We start from the raw sequence: 22,317 nt of genomic DNA on the forward strand, positions 1-22,317 counted from the left end.
CGTACATACACCTCGAGCATCATCCAAGCCGCCGGAGACGCAACGAGCTTGCGACGACATCGGGTATTCGCTTCGAGACAGCTAACTGAGGAACTATGTCGTTTTATTGAGCTAAATAAATAAAAGGAATTATTTGTGAACAAGAAATAAAACATGGTGTCAGAAGTGCTGGTCAGCTAAAAGTTAAAGGACGTCATCAATATCGTCATAATCAGGAGTAATTGGTAAAAAAAAGTGCTGAGTTGTGATCATCTCTACGCCATTTTGTTTCCTATCCTTCGAAAAACTCTGGCAACTATAGAAAATGGATGCGACGCAATTCGCTCTATTTTTGGAACACCAGACGAAAATGCTGGGACATATGATGAAACAAATGAGTAGCCAAAATTCACCGAGCACAAGTAGAGAAATTTTACATGCTCCATCCGTGCCAACACCGTCACCGCTGATGCTAGAGGGGGACATAGAAGAAAACTTAGATTTTTTTGAGAAAAGCTGGAAAGATTATTCGCAAGCAACGGGAATCGATAAGTGGCCAGAAAGTCAGGCAGAACAAAAGGTGAGTTTTCTGCTATCCATCATTGGGGAAGAAGCAAAAAAGAAATTCTTTAATTTTGAGCTAACAAGTGAGGAACGTGCGACACCAGAGGCAGCGCTTAGCGCAATAAGAAAAAAAATTGTCCCAAAAAGAAACATTTTGTTGGACCGTTTGGATTTCTTTAATGCGGAACAATCAGGCCATGAATCTATAGATGAATACTGTACGAGATTAAAGGTACTGGCAAAAGTTGCAAAACTGGGTACATTGTTAGATGAAATGATCATATACAAGCTCGCTACATCAAATAAATGGCCAAACATTCGTCAAAAATTGCTTTGTATGTCAGACGTAACCGTACAAAACATATTAGACATATGCAGAGTAGAAGAAATTTCCTCTCGTCGAGTGAATGAAGTCGAACCCTCAGTAAATAAAATCAAGAAATTTAATAATAGACAAAAAAGCTTGTCACAATTAAAATCTTGCAAATTTTGTGGCAATGAACATGAGTTCGTAAAAGGAGCCTGTCCAGCATTTGGAAAAAAATGTCGCAAGTGTAATGGCAAAAATCATTTCGAAAAAGTATGTCGAAAAAACTTCCACCGCGTTAAAGAAGTTAAAGAAGAAGCCACCTCAGATGAATCTGCTTCAGAAGATGGCCATGAATATACAATAAGCAAAATAATAGATAATTCCAATAACGGTGGTAGTGTGGCTGCTGAGTTATTCTTAAAATATAATAAAAAATGGAAGAAAATGATTTGTGAAATAGACACTGGAGCTAACACAAGCTTAATTGGCAAAGAGCAACTTTTAGATGTTTGGAAAACAGACACAGCTATACAATCATCTAAAACTCGTTTGCAAGCTTTTGGGGGATACCCAATTAGCGTTTTAGGTGAAGTAAAAATGTCATGCCATCGAAACGGAAAATGTTTTAAAATAATATTTCAAGTCGTAGAAGGAAATCATCGTCCGCTACTATCAGCTAGAGCTTCCCGAGAGCTTGGATTGGTTAATTTCTGCAATATTGTTTCAATTCAAGAGCCCATCACAACAAACTCAGAAAGTTTGATCAAAAAGTATAGAATGAAAGCTTATAAAATTGTAGATAATCACAAAGAATTATTCGAGGGCTATGGGAAATTTGAAGGAAAAGTAACATTGGAAGTTGATCCTTCAATTTCGCCATCCATTCAACCGCCACGACGAATTCCGATAGCTTTGAGAAATAAATTAAAAAATGAATTAAGCATACTGGAAAAGGATGGCATTATAGCTAAAGAAACAAGACACACTGACTGGGTTAGTAACATAGTGATCATTCAAAGAGGCGATCCTTTAAAAAAGAACATTCGTGTATGTTTAGATCCTATACCTTTAAACAAAGCACTTTTAAGACCCAATCTACAATTTACAACTTTTGACGAAATACTTCCGGAGTTAGGAAAAGCCAAGGTGTTTTCTACTGTGGATGCTCGAAAAGGCTTTTGGCATGTTGAATTAGATGACCACAGTAGCAAACTGACAACATTTTGGACACCGTTTGGAAGATACAGATGGCTAAGACTTCCGTTTGGTATTGCACCAGCCCCAGAAATATTTCAGATGAAAATATTGGAAGTAATTGACGGTCTGCCAAACGTCGAATGCATAGCAGATGATTTATTAATATATGGAACCGGAGAAACATTAGAAGAAGCTCTTGCCAACCATAATTCATGTCTCAAAATGCTATTCCACCGTTTAGAGCAGCGCAACGTAAAACTAAACAAAGATAAATTAAATCTATGTCAAAGTTCTGTCAAATTTTATGGTCATGTTTTAACAAACAAGGGATTGCAGCCAGATGAGTCTAAAATATCTGCTATTAGAGATTACCCCAAGCCGTTAAACAGCAAGGCTGTACATACATTCATAGGAATGGTGAATTATTTGAGTAGATTTGTACCTAATTTGAGTACCAATTTAACACATATGAGGAAATTAATTGCAAACAATCAACAATGGCAATGGACAGAAATTGAGCAAAAGGAGTTTGACACAGTAAAAAATCTGGTTGGAGATATCAGCACTCTAAAATATTATGATGTTACAAAACCGTTAGTGCTTGAATGCGATGCAAGTAGTTTCGGTTTAGGAGTTGCAGTCTATCAAGAAGATGCTATCGTTGGATATGCATCGAGAACACTAACACCAACAGAACGAAACTATGCTCAAATCGAAAAGGAGCTATTAGCGATATTATTTGGTTGTATCAGGTTTGATCAGCTTCTAATTGGCAATCCTAAAGTAACGATAAAAACAGATCACAAACCACTCATCAATATATTCAACAAACCTCTTTTGTCAGCTCCTCGCCGTTTACAACGCATGTTATTGAATCTCCAACGTTATAATCTGTCCATCAAATTCGTTAGTGGAAAAGAAAATGTTGTCGCTGATGCGTTATCAAGAGCCCCAGATGAAAAAGATGAATCATGGGATCAGTATAAGAAACTAAATATTTATAAAATTTTTGAAGAAATTGAGAATATACCTCAGCAGCGTTACTTAAAAATTACGGATAATCGCCTTAAAGAAATATCAGAAGAGACTAAAAAAGACCAAACATTACAAACACTAATACAATATATACAAAGAGGGTGGCCTGATGAAGCAAATAAAGTGCCTGACAGCATTAAAATATACTTTGGCTATCGGAATGAGCTATCAGTAGAGAACGATTTAATATTCAGAGGCGATCGTATTTTAATTCCACAAATCATCCGCAGAAAACTAATTGACTGTTGTCATATAAGCCACAATGGTGTAGAAGCTACACTGAAATTGGCCAGAGCGAATATTTTTTGGCCAGGGATGAACTCTCAAATCAAAGATGTCATAAAGAATTGCACTGTTTGTAACAAATTCTCAGATTCACAACCAAATCCACCAATGATGAGTCACGACATTCCAACACACCCGTTTCAAATGATATCCATGGATGTATTCTTTGCTGAATATCGAGGCGCAAAAAAGAATTTCTTGGTCACCGTAGATCACTATTCCGACTTCTTTGAAGTGAACATCCTAAAAGACATGTCTCCTCAATCGGTTATTTCAGTATGTAAAGAAAATTTCGCGCGACATGGTAGGCCACAAAGAATAATAACTGATAACGGAACAAATTTTGTGAACAAACAAATGCTCTCGTTTGCAAAACAATGGGACTTCGAACATGTTACATCTGCACCTCATCATCAACAATCAAATGGGAAAGCGGAAGCGGCAGTGAAAATTGCAAAGAGGCTCTTAAAGAAAGCTCAGGAATCAGATACTGATTTTTGGTATGCGCTACTAAACTGGAGGAATATCCCCAACAAAATCGGATCAAGTCCTGCGGCTCGTCTATTTTCAAGGTCTACTAAATGTAGTGTTCCCTGCTCAGATATTAATTTACTCCCGAAAATAGTAGAAAACGTCCCAACAAGTATTGAAAAACATCGTAAGAAGGCAAAAGAACAATATGATAAAAAGACACGTCGCCTACCAGACCTGGAAATAGGTTCACCAGTCTTTGTTCAATTAACACCGGAGACGTCAAAGCAATGGACCCCGGGAAAGGTTTCAGAACGCCTTAATTCTCGTTCATACGTCGTAGATGTGCATGGAAGAAACTTTCGACGAAGTTTGGTGCACTTAAAACCAAGGACTGCTTCTCCTACTTGCACATCATCACAAGAAGATAACGTCCACCCTTGCGAGTATTCTTCGCCTGCACAACTGTTAGATGAACCATCACAGAACCAGCCGCATGATCGTCCTAGACGAAACACAACATTACCATCCCGCCTGAAGGACTACGTATTGAATTAGTGTGGGGAGGATGTTGTGTATGCACACCAGCGGTATATACAATGTTTGATGGGCACACCTGCCAAACTATATACACCGATGTACAGGCGCACCAGCCGTACATACACCTCGAGCATCATCCAAGCCGCCGGAGACGCAACGAGCTTGCGACGACATCGGGTATTCGCTTCGAGACAGCTAACTGAGGAACTATGTCGTTTTATTGAGCTAAATAAATAAAAGGAATTATTTGTGAACAAGAAATAAAACAGTGCGTATATTTGACAGTTTGTGTTTTGTAAGTATTGGTGCGATTAAGACAGCGGGAAAAGATCGATCGAATTGATACAAGAACTGACACACCAAGAGCAACGGCTTTGCGTAGAACACAAAAGTTTCGCGTTATATTTCAATAAAGCAGTTTTAAGTAAAACATATAAAAATTAACACAACGTAGGGGTTTGCGCGATCAAGCGTTGCCACCGCCCTGATGCTTGTTTTCTCATATCCTATTTGTTTGCCAACATGCCCGTCATGGGTTCAAGCCCCAAATGGTCCGTGCCGCCATACGTAGGATTGACTATCCTGCTATGGGGGGGGGGGGGGGTAATCCATAAGTCACTGAAAGCCCCCCACGAGTGGTATAGGCAGGCCTTGACCGAAAACGATTGTTGAGCCAAAAAGAAGAAGATTTGTTTGCACATCCGATAAAATCCCATTGAATCGAGCAGGTTCGACAAACATTCGAGGGTAAATTATTGAGTTCATACTATACTTTACAGCAGTTTGCTTGAATTGAATAAATTAAGTTTACACAACAATCAAAACTTGGGATAGATTTAGTTTAATTCAATTAAAAATTGTTTCAATTTTGCTTATTGGGGAGTGCAATAATATTCGAGCAGTCAAGGTTTATGCAATTCTGTCTGACGTTTTGCGTCACACGACGTACGCTCTACACACCTTCGGCGTCTGACAAGCAGGGTGAAACAGCAAAATTGCCGAAATCGAATAGAGCTGGCTGAAGCAAAATACACAAAACGGCAATATCACCCAAACTGTGGAAAAAGGTTGTCTAAACATCCCATCCAAATTACACGATGACTACCGACATTGCTCGCGAGTTTGAGGCACCAGGATTCAGCTTTGAAAACTGTCGCCGGTAAGTATTGGATCCAAAGCGTGTGTGTGTGTTTTGGGAACGAACTAGCTTGTCTGACCGCGATTGCTTGCCTTCCGCAGAAATGCTCAACTGGTTAAGAATGGCTTCGTGCCACCGAAGATGATCAAAACCGGCACCACCATCTGTGGCATTATCTACAAGGATGGCGTCATTCTCGGTGCCGATACGCGCGCCACCGAGGGACCGATCGTGGCGGACAAGAACTGCGAGAAGATCCACTATCTGGCGAAGAACATGTACTGCTGTGGTGCCGGTACGGCCGCCGACACCGAGATGACCACACAGATGATTGCCTCCAACCTGGAGCTGCACCGGCTGAACACGGGCCGCACCGTGCCGGTGGTGGTGGCCAACACGATGCTGAAGCAGTTTCTGTTCCGCTACCAGGGCTACGTCAGTGCGGCGCTGGTGCTCGGCGGGGTGGACACTACCGGATCGTACATCTACTGCATCTACCCGCACGGTTCGACCGACAAGCTGCCGTACGCGACGATGGGTTCAGGCAGCTTGGCCGCCATGTCCGTGTTCGAGTCGCGCTGGAAGCCGGACATGTCGGAGGAGGAGGGCAAGAAGCTGGTGCGCGATGCGATCGCGGCCGGTGTGTTCAACGATCTCGGCTCGGGCTCGAACATCGATCTGTGCGTCATCCAAAAGGATGCGACCGAGTATCTGCGCACCTACGAGGAGGCGAACAAGAAGGGCACGCGCAGCCTGGCGTACGATTTCAAGCAGGGCACGACGGCGGTACTGCAGAGCAAGTGCTACAAGGTGGACGTGACGGATACGGTCGTGCGCCATCTCGTGCCGGAAGGGGTGGAGAGCATGGATACTGCTTAGAGGGGGCGGGGAGAGTGTATTGGAGAAATGAGGAGTTCTTTTGAGTTTTAATTCCAACGAGCATCTTGTATCGGTATAATTTCGGGAATAAATTACAGTCTCGTTTGGGACGAAAAATTGTATCATTTTCTCTACATCTGTTTGTGGGTAAATTGGGGAAATGGGAAACTTAAGTAAATCTTACTCAAAATTGTGTAGAAATTGTTGTACTAATCAACTAATTTGAACTACCATCGAGCTCGCAATTTAATTTAATGTTGGTTTGTTCAATTTAAACGGACCGCGAATGACCTCAAAGCGGAGTGAAAGCTCGATAAAGGAAGAAAACTTAAGCCAAACTCGTAAATTGAAGAGTTGCAGGGCTCAGTGTGTTAAAGTTGGAGCTATATTTAAATTCTAGCCAGCCTAACAGATTATTAACCTTTAACTATTAGGAATTGAATCAAATAACTTGTATTACGAGCATCCTCGTTCTGGGAGGTGTCCAAACAGTGATAAGATTCTATTTCAAAGCTTCCATGTCCTAAAAACAACCTAGATGCTAGCAACAGTTATTACACATGGTTCATTATCGAACCGTGAATTGTGAAAAACCGTGTCAAAACTTAAAACAATAATTTGAACATATTTAAATATACTTTGTTCTAAGACTATTAGAAATCCCAGTCAGCTCGAAATTTAATTTCGGCGTTATATTACGTTCTGCCGGTCTTGAAGGGCTTTTTAACGGAACCGTTAGAAACGTTCAGTTCTTCATTAATTCAAATTTACATGAGCACTATGACCAAGTTCTTTCCAATACCTGTCGGACCAAAAAAGGACGCTGTTTATCGACCTTTCAAAGGTGTCCTCTTATTACGGGAACTTCCATTGGTGGATTACAACCAGTTTGAAGGAAATTTTCTTTCACACTGCAAATCGTTAGACGACGACTGGTGTAACATGTTGCCTCTCCTTGGACAATCCAAATGCTACCTCAAACCCTTCTCCAAAACACCATACGTCATACTAAAATTCCAAAACTCATTACCACCATTTTCCGTAAGATTGTACAGATGTTGACCGTTTTATTCCTTCCTCACAAGCTTCCGCCCTTCGAAAGCAATACACGCGCAAATCTTATGGAGAAAATAACTCGCCGGACGCACACCACCGGCCAGCTCGCTGCGTGGAGCACTTGAACCCGATGCAGGGCGCGGATGAAGTACGAGCACACAACACATACCGGCAAGCCAGCAGAAGGCGCGCACACGGCCGAGCGCGTACGCGAATGTGTAAAGTAAATCCTTAACGGTAAGACTTCTGGTAGCGGGCGCGGGCACCTGGACCGCCGAACTTCTTCGGCTCGCAGCGACGCGGATCCGCAACCAGCAGCGTTCGGTCGTACTGGGTCAGGATGTCCTTCAGCTCCTTGCGCGACGCCTCATCGACGTACTTCTGGTAGAAGGAGACCAGCGCCTTGGAGATCGCCTGCCGGATGGCGTAGATCTGTGCTACGTGACCGCCGCCGCTCACGCGGATGCGGATGTCGACGCCGGCGAACTTTTCCTTGCCGAGCAGCAGCAGCGGCTCCTGCAGCTTGTAGCGCAGGATCTTCGGCTCGATCTGGTCCAGCGGGCGGCCATTGATACGCAGCAGTCCCTTTCCGCGCTTGCAGTGTGCAACGGCGGTGGCAGTTTTCTACGAGCAATGGCAAAAAAAAAGAATCTTCCATCAGCACCACACAATGACAGTACGCGATCACGGGGGAGATGGGCTGTTGGCTCTCCCAGCAGGTAGAGAGGAAGCCGCCGACACCCCTCGTCACTGCCGAAACACGATTGCTTACCTTGCGTCCGAAGACCTGGACTGCGTTAACTTTCTCCTTGCGTGCCTGCAACAAAAGAACGTCGGCAATGATTAAATGCACTTTTGGTCACCCCGGGGGCAGCAATTAACACGATTTTTGCCAATATTTCACGAGCACTTACTTTCGGCATGTTTGATTCGTAGCACAACAAAACTAGAAAAGGAAAGGAAGTGGTTCCGCCAGCACTGAACTGTGTGTGACAGTCGGCGGCGAAACGAGCTGTCAAACCGGGGTGTGGTGAATATCGCATTTCCGCTACAGCAGCGCCGCGCGGTGGGAAAGCGGCAAATAAAATGAATAAAATAAAATGGAAATTTCACACAATTAAAACGTTTCACTGCTGTAGCTATGTGTGAAAAATGTTTATTTATTTTTTGAAAGCAATCCATTTCGTATGGAGCATGAATATGCAAAAAAGAAACCATATTTTGTTTGCTACACAATTTTTCATTAATCTGTGCATGACCAAACAGTGCCACCGTTGTGCGCTTGTCAAATTTCAAACTCCAACTGCCAGGTTGTTTTGACAGCAGCAAAAAGAGTTAAAAAACGCAACACGCATCACGCACATACATACACAAACCGTTTGCAACACAAAACGCGAAGCCGTAAACAATTATTTTCCCTTCGCCAAAAGCACAATTAAAAAGGCGCCGCCATCAACGCGCAACGAACGCCGCGTCCGGGTGTGTTGGTGTGGAATACGTTTCGCCGACGGTGAATGACGCACAGTGCCCGAATGCCCGAAAATGTACATCAAATCGATCGTCATCGACGGGTTCAAATCGTACGGTCGGCGTACGGAGGTGCAGGGATTCGATCCGGAGTTTAACGCCATCACCGGCCTGAACGGGACGGGCAAGTCGAACATCCTCGACTCGATCTGCTTCGTGCTGGGCATCTCGAACTTGGTTCACGTAAGTACGCCGGGCAGGGCTTCTGTCGCTGGCAGGGCCGCTTTGCCGCCATTTTTTGGGGGGTGGTTGTTGTTGTTACCCAGAGTGTACGCGCGCGCGTCACACGCAACACGCTTGAATAAACCCCTGATTGCATTTTTTGCTTCCCGCAGGTCCGCGCCACGTCGCTGCAGGATTTGGTGTACAAGAGCGGGCAGGCGGGCATTACGAAAGCGACCGTGACGCTGATATTCGACAACTCCAACCCGAACCAGTGCCCGATCGGGTACGAAACCTGTCGGGAAATTTCCATCACCCGGCAGATCGTGGTGGGCGGCAAGAACAAGTACCTGATCAATGGCAAGTCGGTGCAGAACAAGCGGGTGCAGGATCTGTTCTGCTCGGTGCAGCTGAACGTGAACAATCCCAACTTCCTGATCATGCAGGGGCGCATCACGAAGGTGCTGAACATGAAGCCGGCCGAGATACTGTCGATGATCGAGGAGGCGGCCGGCACGAGCATGTACGAGGCGAAGCGCGACTCGGCGCTGAAGCTGATCGAGAAGAAGGACGCGAAGCTGAACGAGCTGTACGCGGTGATACGGGAGGAGATCGAGCCGAAGCTGGAGAAGCTGCGCAAGGAGCGGGAGCACTACATCGAGTTCCAGAAGGTGTGTCGCGACATCGAGTACCTGACGCGGCTGTACGTCTCGTACCGCTATCTGCAGCTGTGCAAGGGCGTCGAGGAGTCGGAGCGAACAATCGCCAACCTGCAGTCGGTGATTGGGGAGAGCGAGCAGAAGATCGAGTCGAACTGCGCCACGGCCCAAACGCTCGAGCAGGAGGCGAAGGAGCTGCAGGAGCGCATCGACACCGAGGGGGGCGGTGTGCTGGGCGAGCTGGAGCAGCAGCTGACGGTGGAAAGCAAAAAGGAGGCGACCGTGGCCGCCGAGCGAAACACGATGAAGGACAGCATCGGGCAGGAGCAGCGGAAGCTGAAAAATCTCCAGAAAAGCATCCGCGACGACGAGCAGGCGCTGGCGGGAAAGGAGGTGGAGATGCAGCGGCGCGGCGAATCCTTCCAGGCGCTGAAGGACGCGTGCGAAGCGGACGAGCAGGCGTTCGCGAAGGCCCAGAAGCGGTTCGAGGCGGTGTCGGCCGGTCTGTCGACGAACGAGGACGGCGAGGCGGCCACGCTGCAGGACCAGCTGATAGCGGCGAAGCAGAAGTCGGCCGAAGCGACCACCGCCATCAAGCAGTCGGAGATGGAGCTGAAACACTCGCAGCAGCTGCTGCGGGACAAGCAGAAGAACATGAACAGCAGCGACGCGGCGTACCTCGAGGACAAGCGCAAGCTGACGAAGGTCGAGGGCCAGATCGGGCAGCTCGAGCGGGAGCTGCAGTCCACCGGGTACGAGGAGGGCTCGATGGAAGCGCTTGTGGGCCGGCGGCAGGCACTGCAGCAGGAAGTGCGCGGGCTGCGGTCGGAGCTGGACCGGCGCAATGCGCACCGGTGGGAGCTGCAGTATCGCGACCCGGAGCCGGGCTTCGATCGCCGCTCGGTGAAGGGTATGGTGGCGAAGCTGGTCACCGTGAAGGATCCGAAGTACGCACAGGCGCTCGGTACGGTGGCGGGCGGTAGTCTCTACTCGGTCATCACCGATACGGACACGACGAGCAAGAAGCTGCTGCAGAAGGGCCAGCTGCAGACGCGCACGACCATGATTCCGCTGAACAAAATTTCGGGCAGGAAGATCGATCCGTCCGTGGCGCGCTTTGCGGAGGAGCTGGTGGGGAAGGAGAACGTGACGACGGCACTGTCCTGCATCAGCTACGACCCGGAGGTGGACCAGGCGATGCAGTTCGCTTTCGGGCACTCGTTCATCGTGAAGAATCTGGAGATTGCGAACAAGATCACGTTCCATCCGCGGATTAAGACGCGCTCGGTCACGCTGGACGGGGACGTGGTGGACCCGGGCGGCACGCTGTCCGGTGGTGCCCGGGCAAAGGGCAATGCGGTGCTGCTGGATGTGGCGGAAATCAATCGGATACAGGCGATGCTGCAGGAGAAGGAGGCGGAACTGCGCGATATAAGTGCGGAAGTTAGGTAGGGCTTGGATGAAGGAAAGGGAAGGAATTGCTTGATTGGTATTTAATTGTAAATGTGGGTTACATTTTCCAGCAAAATCGAGAAAACTGCGCACCGATTTGGGCAGCTGAAGGAGCAGCACGATATGCTCAACTACGAGCTGAACAATCTGAAGCAGCGCCTGGCTCAAACGTCGTTCCAGCAAACGAAGGAAGAAATCGAAGAGCTTAATAAAAAGATTGGTAAGTGGAGAGTTATTTTTGCAACGAAAGCTTGAAATATTCATTTTTGTTCTATTATATTCGTTCAAGTATTATAGCAAGCATTTGAATTCATTTTTCCTACCCTATGGATAGGAAAAAAAACTGACTTTTTTATGCCGGACTTCGAGGTTTTTTTGGGCCCACAGACTCGAGTTAGTGTAAAATTGAGGTATGCGTGGAATTGCAGGGTTTTCCGAGTCAATTGCCAATGTCTACGACATTTTTCATTGCTTGCGAGATGTTTTTCAACAGCTGTGAAATGTTGTACTTGCATCACAATGATGTTTCAGTTCTTCCAAATGATTTTCAACACGACTCAAACTAGATTGAGTTTGGCAGTTCTTTGTTATGTGTTGAAAATCATGCGTTGAAACTGAAATGTCATTTAAAAGCAAACACGCCATTGGACAGCTGCAGAAAAACATCTTGGAGACGGTAAATAATTATGTGCACATACGAAAGAGAATTGGAAAACTCTGTATTGGGTAATAATAATGAAAGATATTCAAAGTCGATTTGATTTGGTATGAAATGATATTTATTTGCTAATGAATAGAATTAACCTTCGTTTGGTGTATAATTCGTAGTTGTTAAAAAATACAAAAAAACACGAAATTTTATGTTGATTTACGCTACCTCTGTTTGGTCAATCGTTCTATAAGTCTTCGTGACTTTTAATTAAACTTAAAGTCCTTGTACGGGGTATAGAGTTTTTACAAATAGAATTGCACTGCAACGTTGCCGAGAAACATTAAATTACCATTATTAGACTTATAAAATATCATGACCACCTAAATGAAAACACAAAAGGATTAAACTTGATCTGAACAAATGGCACCTGAATCCGTTTTATTATAAACACATTTTTCCACTCTTCCATTCGCTCCCCAGAAACGCTACAAAAAACCATCGTGGAAGCACGCGAAACCCAAACGCAGTGCAGCGCCAAGGTGAAAGACCTGCAGGCCAAGATCGCGGACGGCAAGGGGCACCGCGAGCGGGAGCTAAAGTCGGCCGAAGAAGATTTGAAGCGCTCGAAAAAGAAAAGCGAAGAGAGTCGCAAAAACTGGAAAAAGCACGAGCAAGACTTCGAAACGCTCAAGCTCGAAATCGAGGAGCTGCAGAAGGGCATCGTGACCGCCAAAGAGCAGGCAGTGAAGCTGGAGGAACAGATCGCCGCCCTGCAGCAGCGGCTGGTAGAGGTGAGCGGCACCACGGACGAGATGACGGCGGCCGTGACCGCGCTAAAGCAGCAGATCAAGCAGCACAAGGAGAAGATGAACTCGCAGAGCAAGGAGCTGAAGGCAAAGTACCACCAGCGGGACAAGCTGTTGAAGCAGAACGACGAGCTGAAGCTTGAGATCAAGAAGAAGGAGAACGAAATCACGAAGGTGCGCAACGAGAACAAGGACGGGTACGATCGGATCAGCGGGATGGAGCAAAAGTACCCGTGGATACCGGAGGATAAGGAGTTTTTCGGCGTGAAGAACACGCGGTACGATTACAACAAGGAGGATCCGCAGGAAGCGGGCCGAAAGCTGAAGAAGCTGCAGGACTCGAAGGACAAGATGAGCCGCAACGTGAACCAGAAGGCGATGGTGCTGCTGGAGCGGGAGGAGGAACAGTACAAAGAGGTGATGCGCCGCAAGAAGGTGGTCGAGGACGACAAGAAGAAGATCCAGGCAATCATTACCGATCTGGATGAGGAGAAGAAGAAAAAGCTGAAGGTGGCCTGGAGCGAGGTGGATGAAAATTTCGGCAGCATCTTCAGCACGCTGCTGCCGGGCACGCAGGCTCGGCTCGTACCGCCGGACGGTGTCGACTTCATGAAGGGGCTGGAGGTGAAGGTTGGCTTCAACGGGATGTGGAAGGAATCGCTGACCGAGCTGAGCGGTGGGCAGCGTTCGCTGGTGGCGCTTTCGCTCATCCTGGCCATGCTAAAGTACAAACCGGCCCCGCTGTACATTCTGGACGAGGTGGACGCGGCGCTGGACCTTTCCCACACGCAGAACATCGGCAACATGCTGAAGGCCCACTTTACCAACTCGCAGTTTATCATCGTGTCGCTCAAGGACGGCATGTTTAACAATGCGAACGTGCTGTTCCGGACCAAGTTCATCGATGGTATGTCCGGCGTGACGCGAACGGTGAATGTGGCCAACATAAAGAGAGCTGCGGCCGATGCTGCCTCCCGTGGAAGGTAACGCGTATGGAAGGATATTTGTGAAGGAACTTAACATTACTGTATTGATTTGAATTAATGTTTCATTTGAAAACAATTCCTTCGTGGGGAGCATGTATAATAGCAGGGAAAGGAAAGGGCATTTTGCAAGGACTTTTCAAGCACATCTCTAAACAGGCTTCACATTTTCAATTGGTGTACATATAGATTGAATTGACGAAATGATTAATTTTATAATCTTTTAACACAAGTACTATTTTAATTTAACTAAATAAGATACGTGCTTCTACCACTACAAATGTTTTATGAGGAACTTTTACTGAAATACATGACTTTTTCAAATAGTATCATTGTAAGTTCTTTAGATAATTATAGTTTAATTGTTTCTCAAGTCAGACAGTTGTCTAATCGTACCCGTGCAGGATTGCAAGTGCTTAGTGCTCATAAGCAGACATGAGATCACAGACGAAGGCTTCTACATTCATCTCGATCAGTGTCTTCTCTGTCTCTTCGTAGTCTTTCGTAATATGTCAGGTAGATGACATGTATTCTTACTTTATTTAAACACGATCCAGAAGTAAAGCTACATCTGCATATGTGTACAGTCTGTTCCCGAGTTACGCGGTTCTCGACTTACGCGGATTCGGAGATACGCGGTTTTCTTGATTTGACACATCAACTGTCAAATCAGTGCAATTTGCTTCAAGAATTGTCCAATGCAGTATAAATTTCATTTTTGCTGTTAAATTTAAATCACTTAAAAGCCATAAATATCAGAATGATTTGCACGAATCGTATCTAATAACTGATTAAGTGCATACAAATACAAAATTGAATAAAAAATATCGAGTAATCAAATGTCCTTTGACTGAAAATCTCAAAATTCGACTTACGCGGATATTCGAGTTACGCGGATTCATCGGGAACGCACAAACCGCATAACTCGGGAACAGACTCGGGAACAGAAAACAGCGTCAATTGATTAGAACGGCTTCATTCATTAATTACGTAACGCAAGAATAGCTATTTTCGACACCCCTCCTCCCAACTTATTGTAGAACAATGTGTTACTTCCATCCTTCCTCAATAAATAACGAAACTGAATTGCAATCCCAGGGCCAGGATCATGTCGATGTTTATTTTATTGTTTAAAATCATGATACAATTTTTATCTTTACTCTATTTGATACTTTTATTGATTTCATTGAAAGTATTTTGGAAACATTAATCTTATTACACGCATAAGATTCGAAAATTACTAGCAAATTTCGAACACAATGAAACATATCGTTTAAAACACATTAACAGATAACTTAAAAGTAACTATTAGAGTGACGTATTTCATGGATGAAGCCATAGGAGAACGTTCAAAATGAAAATTCCGATGAGAGACTGGTCAGTTTAGTAATTAATTTGCGATAGAAAGGAAGCGTTGAAGTTGTTAAATATTAGATCTTGAAAAACTTAGAGTTCAAACTATTGAAGGGAATTTTAGAGTGGTATATCAATACAAATGGAAGAACACTGAGGTCGAGCGGTATTATTTCAATATTGTAGTTTGACTTCGGATATTAACAGTTTGTAGTACTGTTTTAAAAGAGCCATCTAGGCAGCATTTTGATACTTGATTTACTAATTTGTAAGTCACTGCCTTAGTAGGACTATAGTTTTGCATATGGTAGACTGAGCTCGGTCGTGTTGAGATTTGAACCTAAGACCGGGCATATTACTAGGTCGTACGAACTGTCCATTTGCTTGTTGGTTGTGTTAAAAAACGAGCCACACATGAACTGTATACTTTATTTGACCAAAACCTTTTTTCCAATCCGCTCTATCGAAACCCTCCCTCATCCGACAGGCGTCATCCGGAAGATGTATGTCAGCTCTTAAATTATCGTGTGCCGGAATGTGACAAAAACACACCCATAACACTTCCCTAAACTTGCGGTTTTTACGCTTCACTGTCTGTTTGATGGTAAGAGCCAAAAAAAAAGGGTTTTGTGGTAGCAAAAACTTTGAGAAAGAAAAAAAAAACACTACTCCTGACACAGGTGAAAGGGACACACGGGGTACGTGCAAAGTGTGTACTCCCCATATCCGCCCGTCCGGAGCAGAGGCGGGGGAGCTGGTTTGCTTAGAATGTTTGGTTTGGTCAGGTAAGGTCGTCTGTTTGGCTTCCTGTTGCTGTTTTTGGGTAAGGCTGGTTACTGTTCGGGTTGTGTTTGGACCATCCCGAAGGGTTCCGACGCTTCCCGCTTGAAGCGTGAGAATTTATCTGACGGTGGGTTGGTTTGAGTTGGTTACTATCTCGGCCGATTCAACCGGGTTGAACAGCTCACTTTACCATTCTGCCATTCTGCATGCACGATCCTGGAAGGAGCAGGAGCAGGAAAAGCTGAAGTAGAGAACGAGAGAAAAAAAGCAACATTTACTTACATTATAAGCAAATAAATGTCTCTCACGGGAGTTTTGAAAAATGTCCTTTTTAACATATTACATTTAAAATAAAAGTTTTGCGACTCTTTCCGTGCCCGGTTCTGGTGTCGGGGATGGTAGATGTTGTTTGTTTGCTTGCCCGTGAGCTGTTTGATGCTTGGGTTGGAAAGTTTTACACTCGCTCGCTCTTCGGGCTGGATGTGGTATAAATATTTGAGCAAACGGGAGCCTAATGTAGGGTCTAAGCTAAGGTAAAAGCAGTTTGGTGAGGGGGGCATGGTTTGATGATGAGTTCGTTAGTTTTGATGTTTGGTATATTGTGTGCTGTTGACTTTGACACTTTAAAAAATTCGCCAATATTTTCGCCAATTCCAGATATCCCAAAACTGGATCTTCAATATCTCAGAATCTTGCTGTAAAAGCCAACCCCCGAGCTATTGACAAATTTGCGAACGTCATCTCTCATCCAATCACACTAACTTCCAATCAAGTCATCTATAATCATAAACACCAACAAAACTCTTGGGCGGCAGCATTCACCGTAGGCTGTAGTAGTAGGCGACGGTCGGAAAGCCTTCAGGATTGAGACGAGAATTACACGCTTTTCCTTGCTTAACAATAAAAATAAACAAAAGTATCCTACCCGCGCGTGGTGTGGTACAGCCGCGTGCCGGGGGGAGGAATCAATTTACACAACTCCACCGTTGGACCACCATTGTCGGAGTGGAATCGGAACGGCTTCGGAGCGCTGCAAAGCAACGGGATTTCCATTTTTCATTTCCGATTGCGAGAAAGCCGGCGGGAAATGGTGCCGTTGTTTCAATTCGCCACGCAACACAGGGTTGTGGCGAAAGTTGCCGCTGGCATGTGGATAAACGTCGGAGGGTGTATGTAGCCTACTAGCTGTGGTGTAAGGGTTTTTTTTTTGGAAAGGTACCAATGCTGAATGGTGGAACAAACCGAAGCGAAAGGAGTTCATTCCCACACACACGCGCGAGCTGCGATTGCGATGGGGACGCGAGTGCGAAGGAATCCGGTGGGATTTGCAGTTTTATGATCTTGTGTGTCGCACACGTCGGAAATGGGGGACGCGAGGACACGGTTGTTTACTGAGCAGCTTCCTTGGTGGGAGCACTGCTGCATGGGCACCGAAACAAAAAAAGGTATTGAAAAATGAGCCACGCTTGAGAAGGTGATAAATTGGGGGAAATATAAACAAAACATACCTTCCCACTGAATTCCCACAACCCATACTGAACTGAAACATACTTGGGGATAGAAAAGAATGCAGCAATAACGTATCACTTTTTTCTGTTGCTCTTCTTAAGCACCGCAGTCTCTTCTTGTTTGCGAAGGTGCATCAACCCCCAAAACCTTACATGCCGCACACGTTTTATGGATGGGTTTTCTCATTTTACAGCCACAATTTCTGCGTACATCTTCGGTTGGCACTTGTAAAAGCTGTTCTTTACCGGAGAAAGCACTAAAATCTTGGAAACATCCCACACATCACGCGCCTCCATTTTGTAACCTGCTCGACTACTAACCCCAAGCAAGCCGTGATGGATCGAAACGGCGTCAAAAGCACTTGACAGCCAATCAAATTACCATTCGTTGTACGATTTGCTTGCGTGCGGGTCGCAGTAGCCCTGCCGGTTGCATTGACAACGAAGCGTATACCACACAGCCGTAAATGACACGTGATAACGGCTAATGGTAATGTGTTTGTCGTTTGTTATTTTGCAAACGAGGCGCCCATTTCTTTTCTGCCCATAAAAAGGCTCTTAAGCCACGTGGGAAGGATGTTTGAATAAGTATGAAGGTTTCGCGCGTACTCTTATTCTCCTCGCTTATGTAGATGTCAATTTTTAAGCCAATAATTTCATCAATCTTGTCATTTTCGAGTACCATTGCTGTTGGGAATGATGTCATTATGGTTCGCCTCTTTTTAAGTTTAATGGTAAAAATACATAAATTTTCTCTTACCACATTCAATTGAAAACAGTTGGCACCGGTAGCTAAAAATAACTCTTCTCCATATCCATTACCAAGTGTGATGTGGAGTGCTTCTTCTCAAGGAAAAGAAAGGACCCGGAAGCAATTTCTTAGCATTCTGCCGAATAAACACATCACTAGAAAGCCATATTTCAACGCATTTTGTCTCCCACCGTTCCGATCCATTCGAGCCATCGGGTAGGACGACAACGACACCGGCAAACTTCCGCGACACCTTTCCGCCAAGCATACACAAACATGCACACATATCGGCGAATGGTATCGAAATCAAATAAACATAAATTTCCGCAATGTATGATGGGCATAAAAGTGTCTTTTACTGCGTTTGAATATTTAATCGGTCCTGGTTCCTGGTGCTTGTCCCTCTAGCTATCTACAGTCCTGCCGGTTTCCGGTTGGTGCGTGGAACTCGGTGCTTCCCTGGGTGCGTTTGAGCCAGCTTAACCTCAACGCCTTTATAGCCCACGCAAGGGAAGGTGGGATGGGTCGGAACATGCTACAAGATGCTATCTATGTTTTGCCGTGTGGCGGAAAATGAAGTTTGCACACACACACATACCAACGCACTCCAACTCCTGTGTATGTGATTGCTTGTAAGACCACAACACACAGTCAGTGTGTACACCGCGTAGTTTATGTCGTTGCATTATAGATTTCCTGTACGAAATGCGGAAAGTCGTACGTACGCTCAGGTATTGCATATGCATGAGTCGCTTCCGGGGGCTTTTGTCAGGATAGGTTCAAGATATATCCAGCTGCAAAGATGCAAAATCATGCTTATTCGTTGCCTTTTTTTTCGTATGCCTCCCCCCGACACATGTTTATTAACAACTTTGGCACAGAATTGCAGGGAAATGAGCGTACCACACTAATACTGTCGCTCAGACCGAGCTTAAGCGAAGGGCAACAGAATCGTCCTCCTTTTGGTCGTCCGCTTCTTGCTTCTCCGGGAACGTTGCGTTGGGCGGCGATATCTTAAGTCCCTTCAGCTCATCATCATGCACACTGGACAAATCCTCGCACGAATTCCAAGGCTGCAGTGTCGAGTCGGCGAACGCCATATAGAGCAGCCCGCAGATGATGAGCGTCCCGGAAGTGATGAGGAAAATGATTCTCCATTGCTCCACCGTGTGCTGTGTAAAGAGGTTTGGTACAATTATTAACAATCTCCGCAATAATGCTGAAGATCTCCTCACTTACATTCCCAAGCATTCCGACAATGATTGGAGACACGAATCCCGGCACAACGGTGATCATACCGCTGAAACCCAACAGTATGCCCGCATACCGGGGACTCATGTCGACTAGATTCGCCAGCGGACCAGTGGATACCGCCCCATGCACCGTGGTGGCTAGCGTAAGGAAAATGGTGGCCATGAGCGAATTGCAGCCACTGGACGCGAGGATAAAGACGAATATCCCATTCACGACGCAGCACAGGGTGCCGCCCATCTTGCGCACCCCGGTCCGGGACATTAGCTCGTGCTTGAGCAGATGATCGCCAACGATCGAGAACACGTACGCAAACAGCATACGGCAGAGATGGGGAATCCCGGACAGCAAGCCCGTCATCTCGATATTCCACCCGTGCACGTTGTTGAAGTACGTCGGTGCCTGCGTCATCAGCGTAAACAGACCCCAGATGCCACCCCACTGGGCAATGATCGTCATCCACATGGCGCGGGAGAGTATGATCTTGCGCCAGGGTGTGCCCTGCTCCTGCTGCTGCTGCTCCCGCCGTGCTGTCGACTGGGCCGTAATGCCAAGCGAACTTTCAATGTACTTGCGCTCATTCGCATGGATGCGAGGATGTTCGGCCGGTGAGTCGTACACGAAGTAGAGCCAGGCGACATACCACACCGTGCCGAAGATGCCGCAAAAGTGGTACACATACTCCCAGGAGGTCCACGAGATGATGAACCCAAACAGGGGGAAATTGAGCGCCACTCCTACGGAGCTGCCCAGGTAAGCGGTTACGAACTTGCTCCGTTCGTTCGGGGGAATCCACTGCCCAGCCATATGGTGCATCGCTGGCCAGGCAAGACCCTGTGTACAGGAGGGAAAGTGTCTGTGTCTGAGAGATGCTCCGAGATGAGCTCACGTGCTGTACAGGTTTCCTTACGCAAATGAGTCCTTGTAGAACGCGCAGCACGACCAGCACACGGTAGTCCCAGTAGGCGGCGATCGGCATCAGGAAACACATCCAGCAACCGATCACATTGCTCGCACCGAACACCAGCTTCGTACCGTACCGGCGGGCTAGAATACCGCCCGGTATTTGCGTAATCCAGTGTAGCCAGTAGAATGCTCCCAAAATTAAACCCTGCTGATAGTCGTTCCAATCGAAACCTTCCTTCTGTGGATCAAGCTGTGCAGAAGAAGAAGAAGAAGAACAAGAGGAAGAGATTAAGAGGGCGAGAGAAGCACACGAGTGATTCTAACCACAGTTAACAGATAGTACACGCCGGAACAGATGGTTAAGCGACGACCCAGTCCAAAAGAGTCATTAAAATAATTTTTGATTAGCCGCTCGGGCATTCACGCACGGCACAGGCTGGTGGAACGCGGCCATTATCGGCGCACTGACACCACTGCTACCGTTTTTTCGTTTTTAATGAATTGCGGAGTCAATTGGCATGAAATTGATGGCTTTTCAAGGGTCAACATTGAAGTACCGCGGCCGGGTTTTTGGGTTGGAGCTATTTGCAGGTAAAGTCCACCATGGATTGGAAGACGAGATGCAAAGAGGTCAAGTGCAATGTCAGCAAGGGCAGCCTAACAGTTGCCCCAGGTTCCAATCAAAACAACTGCGCCAGCACCGACGTTAAGCCAGCGGGTATATAGGAAGGACGAGGATTAAGCTACCATAAATCATTGGTGGCGCTTGCACGCGCCTCGGACGACTGTGACAGCACCGAGTGACCGAGTGAAGAAGTGTGTTTATTAGCGGTGAGGACTTATCTGATGGCCAGATACGGTGCGTCGTATCTCGCATGTTTATCATCTCGGATGGAAGGGGAATTTCTCTGTCAGATGATAAACGACCGCATGATGATCTAGCTTTGTTTCTTTATCTCCCGCACTTTTTATACTTAGATTTACATACGTCACTCGGACTTACGTTGAAGAGGGTCAGCAGCAACTGCTCCGGTGAGATGACACGACTTTCGCGCGATCGTAGCAGGCTTGATCCTTCTGTTTGGGTCGTCAATGCTTCGGACCCATTTCCGATCGGGACGTAACAGGCGTAGTCTACCTTAACCTCACCGACAAACTCCGTTTCCGACTGTTTGATCATGGCAACGATCGTAATGTTCGTGTTGATGCGTATCATGTAGTTTACGGCAAAGCCCACAAACACTAGATACCACAGGGTGGATCTGGCACTAATGCCTACTTCCTTTTCTTTGGCCATTCTGCCAACTTGAGCAGCGCACAGTCTCGGATTGAATTGTAGTAAAGTACAGTTTGCTGCACAGCAGGTCCACTAGCACCCTTAGAGTCCTTCCGGGTGCATTGCCACACTGCTTCACCTAGCACGACACATGGGGTCTTGTGGTTCACTTGTAATTGGCTGGTGTGCTCGAATAGACGGACACGTTCGTTAGCAATGCCAACGATCGACTGATACGGCTGCAGAAGATCAGTGCCGGCTCGGGCCAAGCGAGTTGTGGCTGTTGATTTTGCCGTAATTTGTTTGGATTCGTGATCCTACATGCCAGACAGGGCGTCGTGAAGATAAGCGGCCACAACGCACCACTCCCGCGGTTGACTAATCTCCGCGGCGGGTTCGCGCCGTACGGTGCCCGGTTCCTGGTTCGGTAGAACCGCCGCTCATCTTGCCTTTGATAATGGATTGATTGGATGAAGTGAGAGATTTTCTGTGGAGCGGTTTATGAAAATGAATTGCTCTCCCTGCATCCCGCACGGAACGGGCGGGAGCACCGGAACGGGCTCACGGGGAACAGATAGCGACGCGTGACAGCTGGTAGCTCTGTGCAATTATCGTAGATCAGTGTGGTAAGATAAGCTTGCCTAATTTCGGTACTGGTACTTCATGCTCATGCGGAACTAGTGAAGAAGATCGTTAATTAGCGGCGCAACAAGGGATGCAGAGATGTCAATTATCATAACGGGGATGGCTGTTTGGATTGGGCATGATTGTAGAGTTCAACAGGTTGACGGTGT

At 46.3% G+C, this 22,317-nt stretch overlaps 4 protein-coding genes across 4 annotated transcripts; 2 read left to right on the plus strand and 2 right to left on the minus strand.

Moving 5' to 3' along the window:
- The first annotated feature begins 5,314 nt into the window (after positions 1 to 5,314).
- Positions 5,315 to 6,520, plus strand: LOC1278270 (proteasome subunit beta type-7). The gene is made up of 2 exons (XM_317882.5): positions 5,315 to 5,540; positions 5,621 to 6,520. The coding sequence occupies exons 1-2, from the start codon at positions 5,479 to 5,481 to the stop codon at positions 6,396 to 6,398; spliced, it is 840 nt and encodes a 279-aa protein (XP_317882.4). The 5' UTR covers positions 5,315 to 5,478; the 3' UTR covers positions 6,399 to 6,520.
- A 913-nt stretch (positions 6,521 to 7,433) lies between these two features.
- LOC1278269 (small ribosomal subunit protein uS9) lies at positions 7,434 to 8,482 on the minus strand. The gene is made up of 3 exons (XM_317881.5): positions 8,369 to 8,482; positions 8,227 to 8,271; positions 7,434 to 8,078 (listed from the first exon to the last, which is right to left on the minus strand). Exons 1-3 carry the CDS (start codon positions 8,375 to 8,377, stop codon positions 7,686 to 7,688), a joined length of 447 nt encoding a protein of 148 aa, XP_317881.3. The 5' UTR covers positions 8,378 to 8,482; the 3' UTR covers positions 7,434 to 7,685.
- A 290-nt stretch (positions 8,483 to 8,772) lies between these two features.
- LOC1278267 (structural maintenance of chromosomes protein 2) lies at positions 8,773 to 14,024 on the plus strand. The gene is made up of 4 exons (XM_554796.2): positions 8,773 to 9,164; positions 9,317 to 11,250; positions 11,326 to 11,474; positions 12,387 to 14,024. The coding sequence occupies exons 1-4, from the start codon at positions 8,997 to 8,999 to the stop codon at positions 13,697 to 13,699; spliced, it is 3,564 nt and encodes a 1,187-aa protein (XP_554796.2). The 5' UTR covers positions 8,773 to 8,996; the 3' UTR covers positions 13,700 to 14,024.
- Positions 14,025 to 18,899: 4,875 nt separating this feature from the next.
- On the minus strand, positions 18,900 to 21,809 carry LOC1278266 (sialin). Its single transcript, XM_061656372.1, has 4 exons — positions 21,251 to 21,809; positions 20,252 to 20,497; positions 19,330 to 20,175; positions 18,900 to 19,262 (listed from the first exon to the last, which is right to left on the minus strand). The coding sequence occupies exons 1-4, from the start codon at positions 21,542 to 21,544 to the stop codon at positions 19,011 to 19,013; spliced, it is 1,638 nt and encodes a 545-aa protein (XP_061512356.1). The 5' UTR covers positions 21,545 to 21,809; the 3' UTR covers positions 18,900 to 19,010.
- Between the last annotated feature and the right edge of the window lie 508 nt (positions 21,810 to 22,317).

This window comes from Anopheles gambiae, chromosome 3 (genome assembly GCF_943734735.2).
Source record: "Anopheles gambiae chromosome 3, idAnoGambNW_F1_1, whole genome shotgun sequence".
NCBI classification, from domain to species: Eukaryota; Metazoa; Arthropoda; class Insecta; order Diptera; family Culicidae; genus Anopheles; species Anopheles gambiae.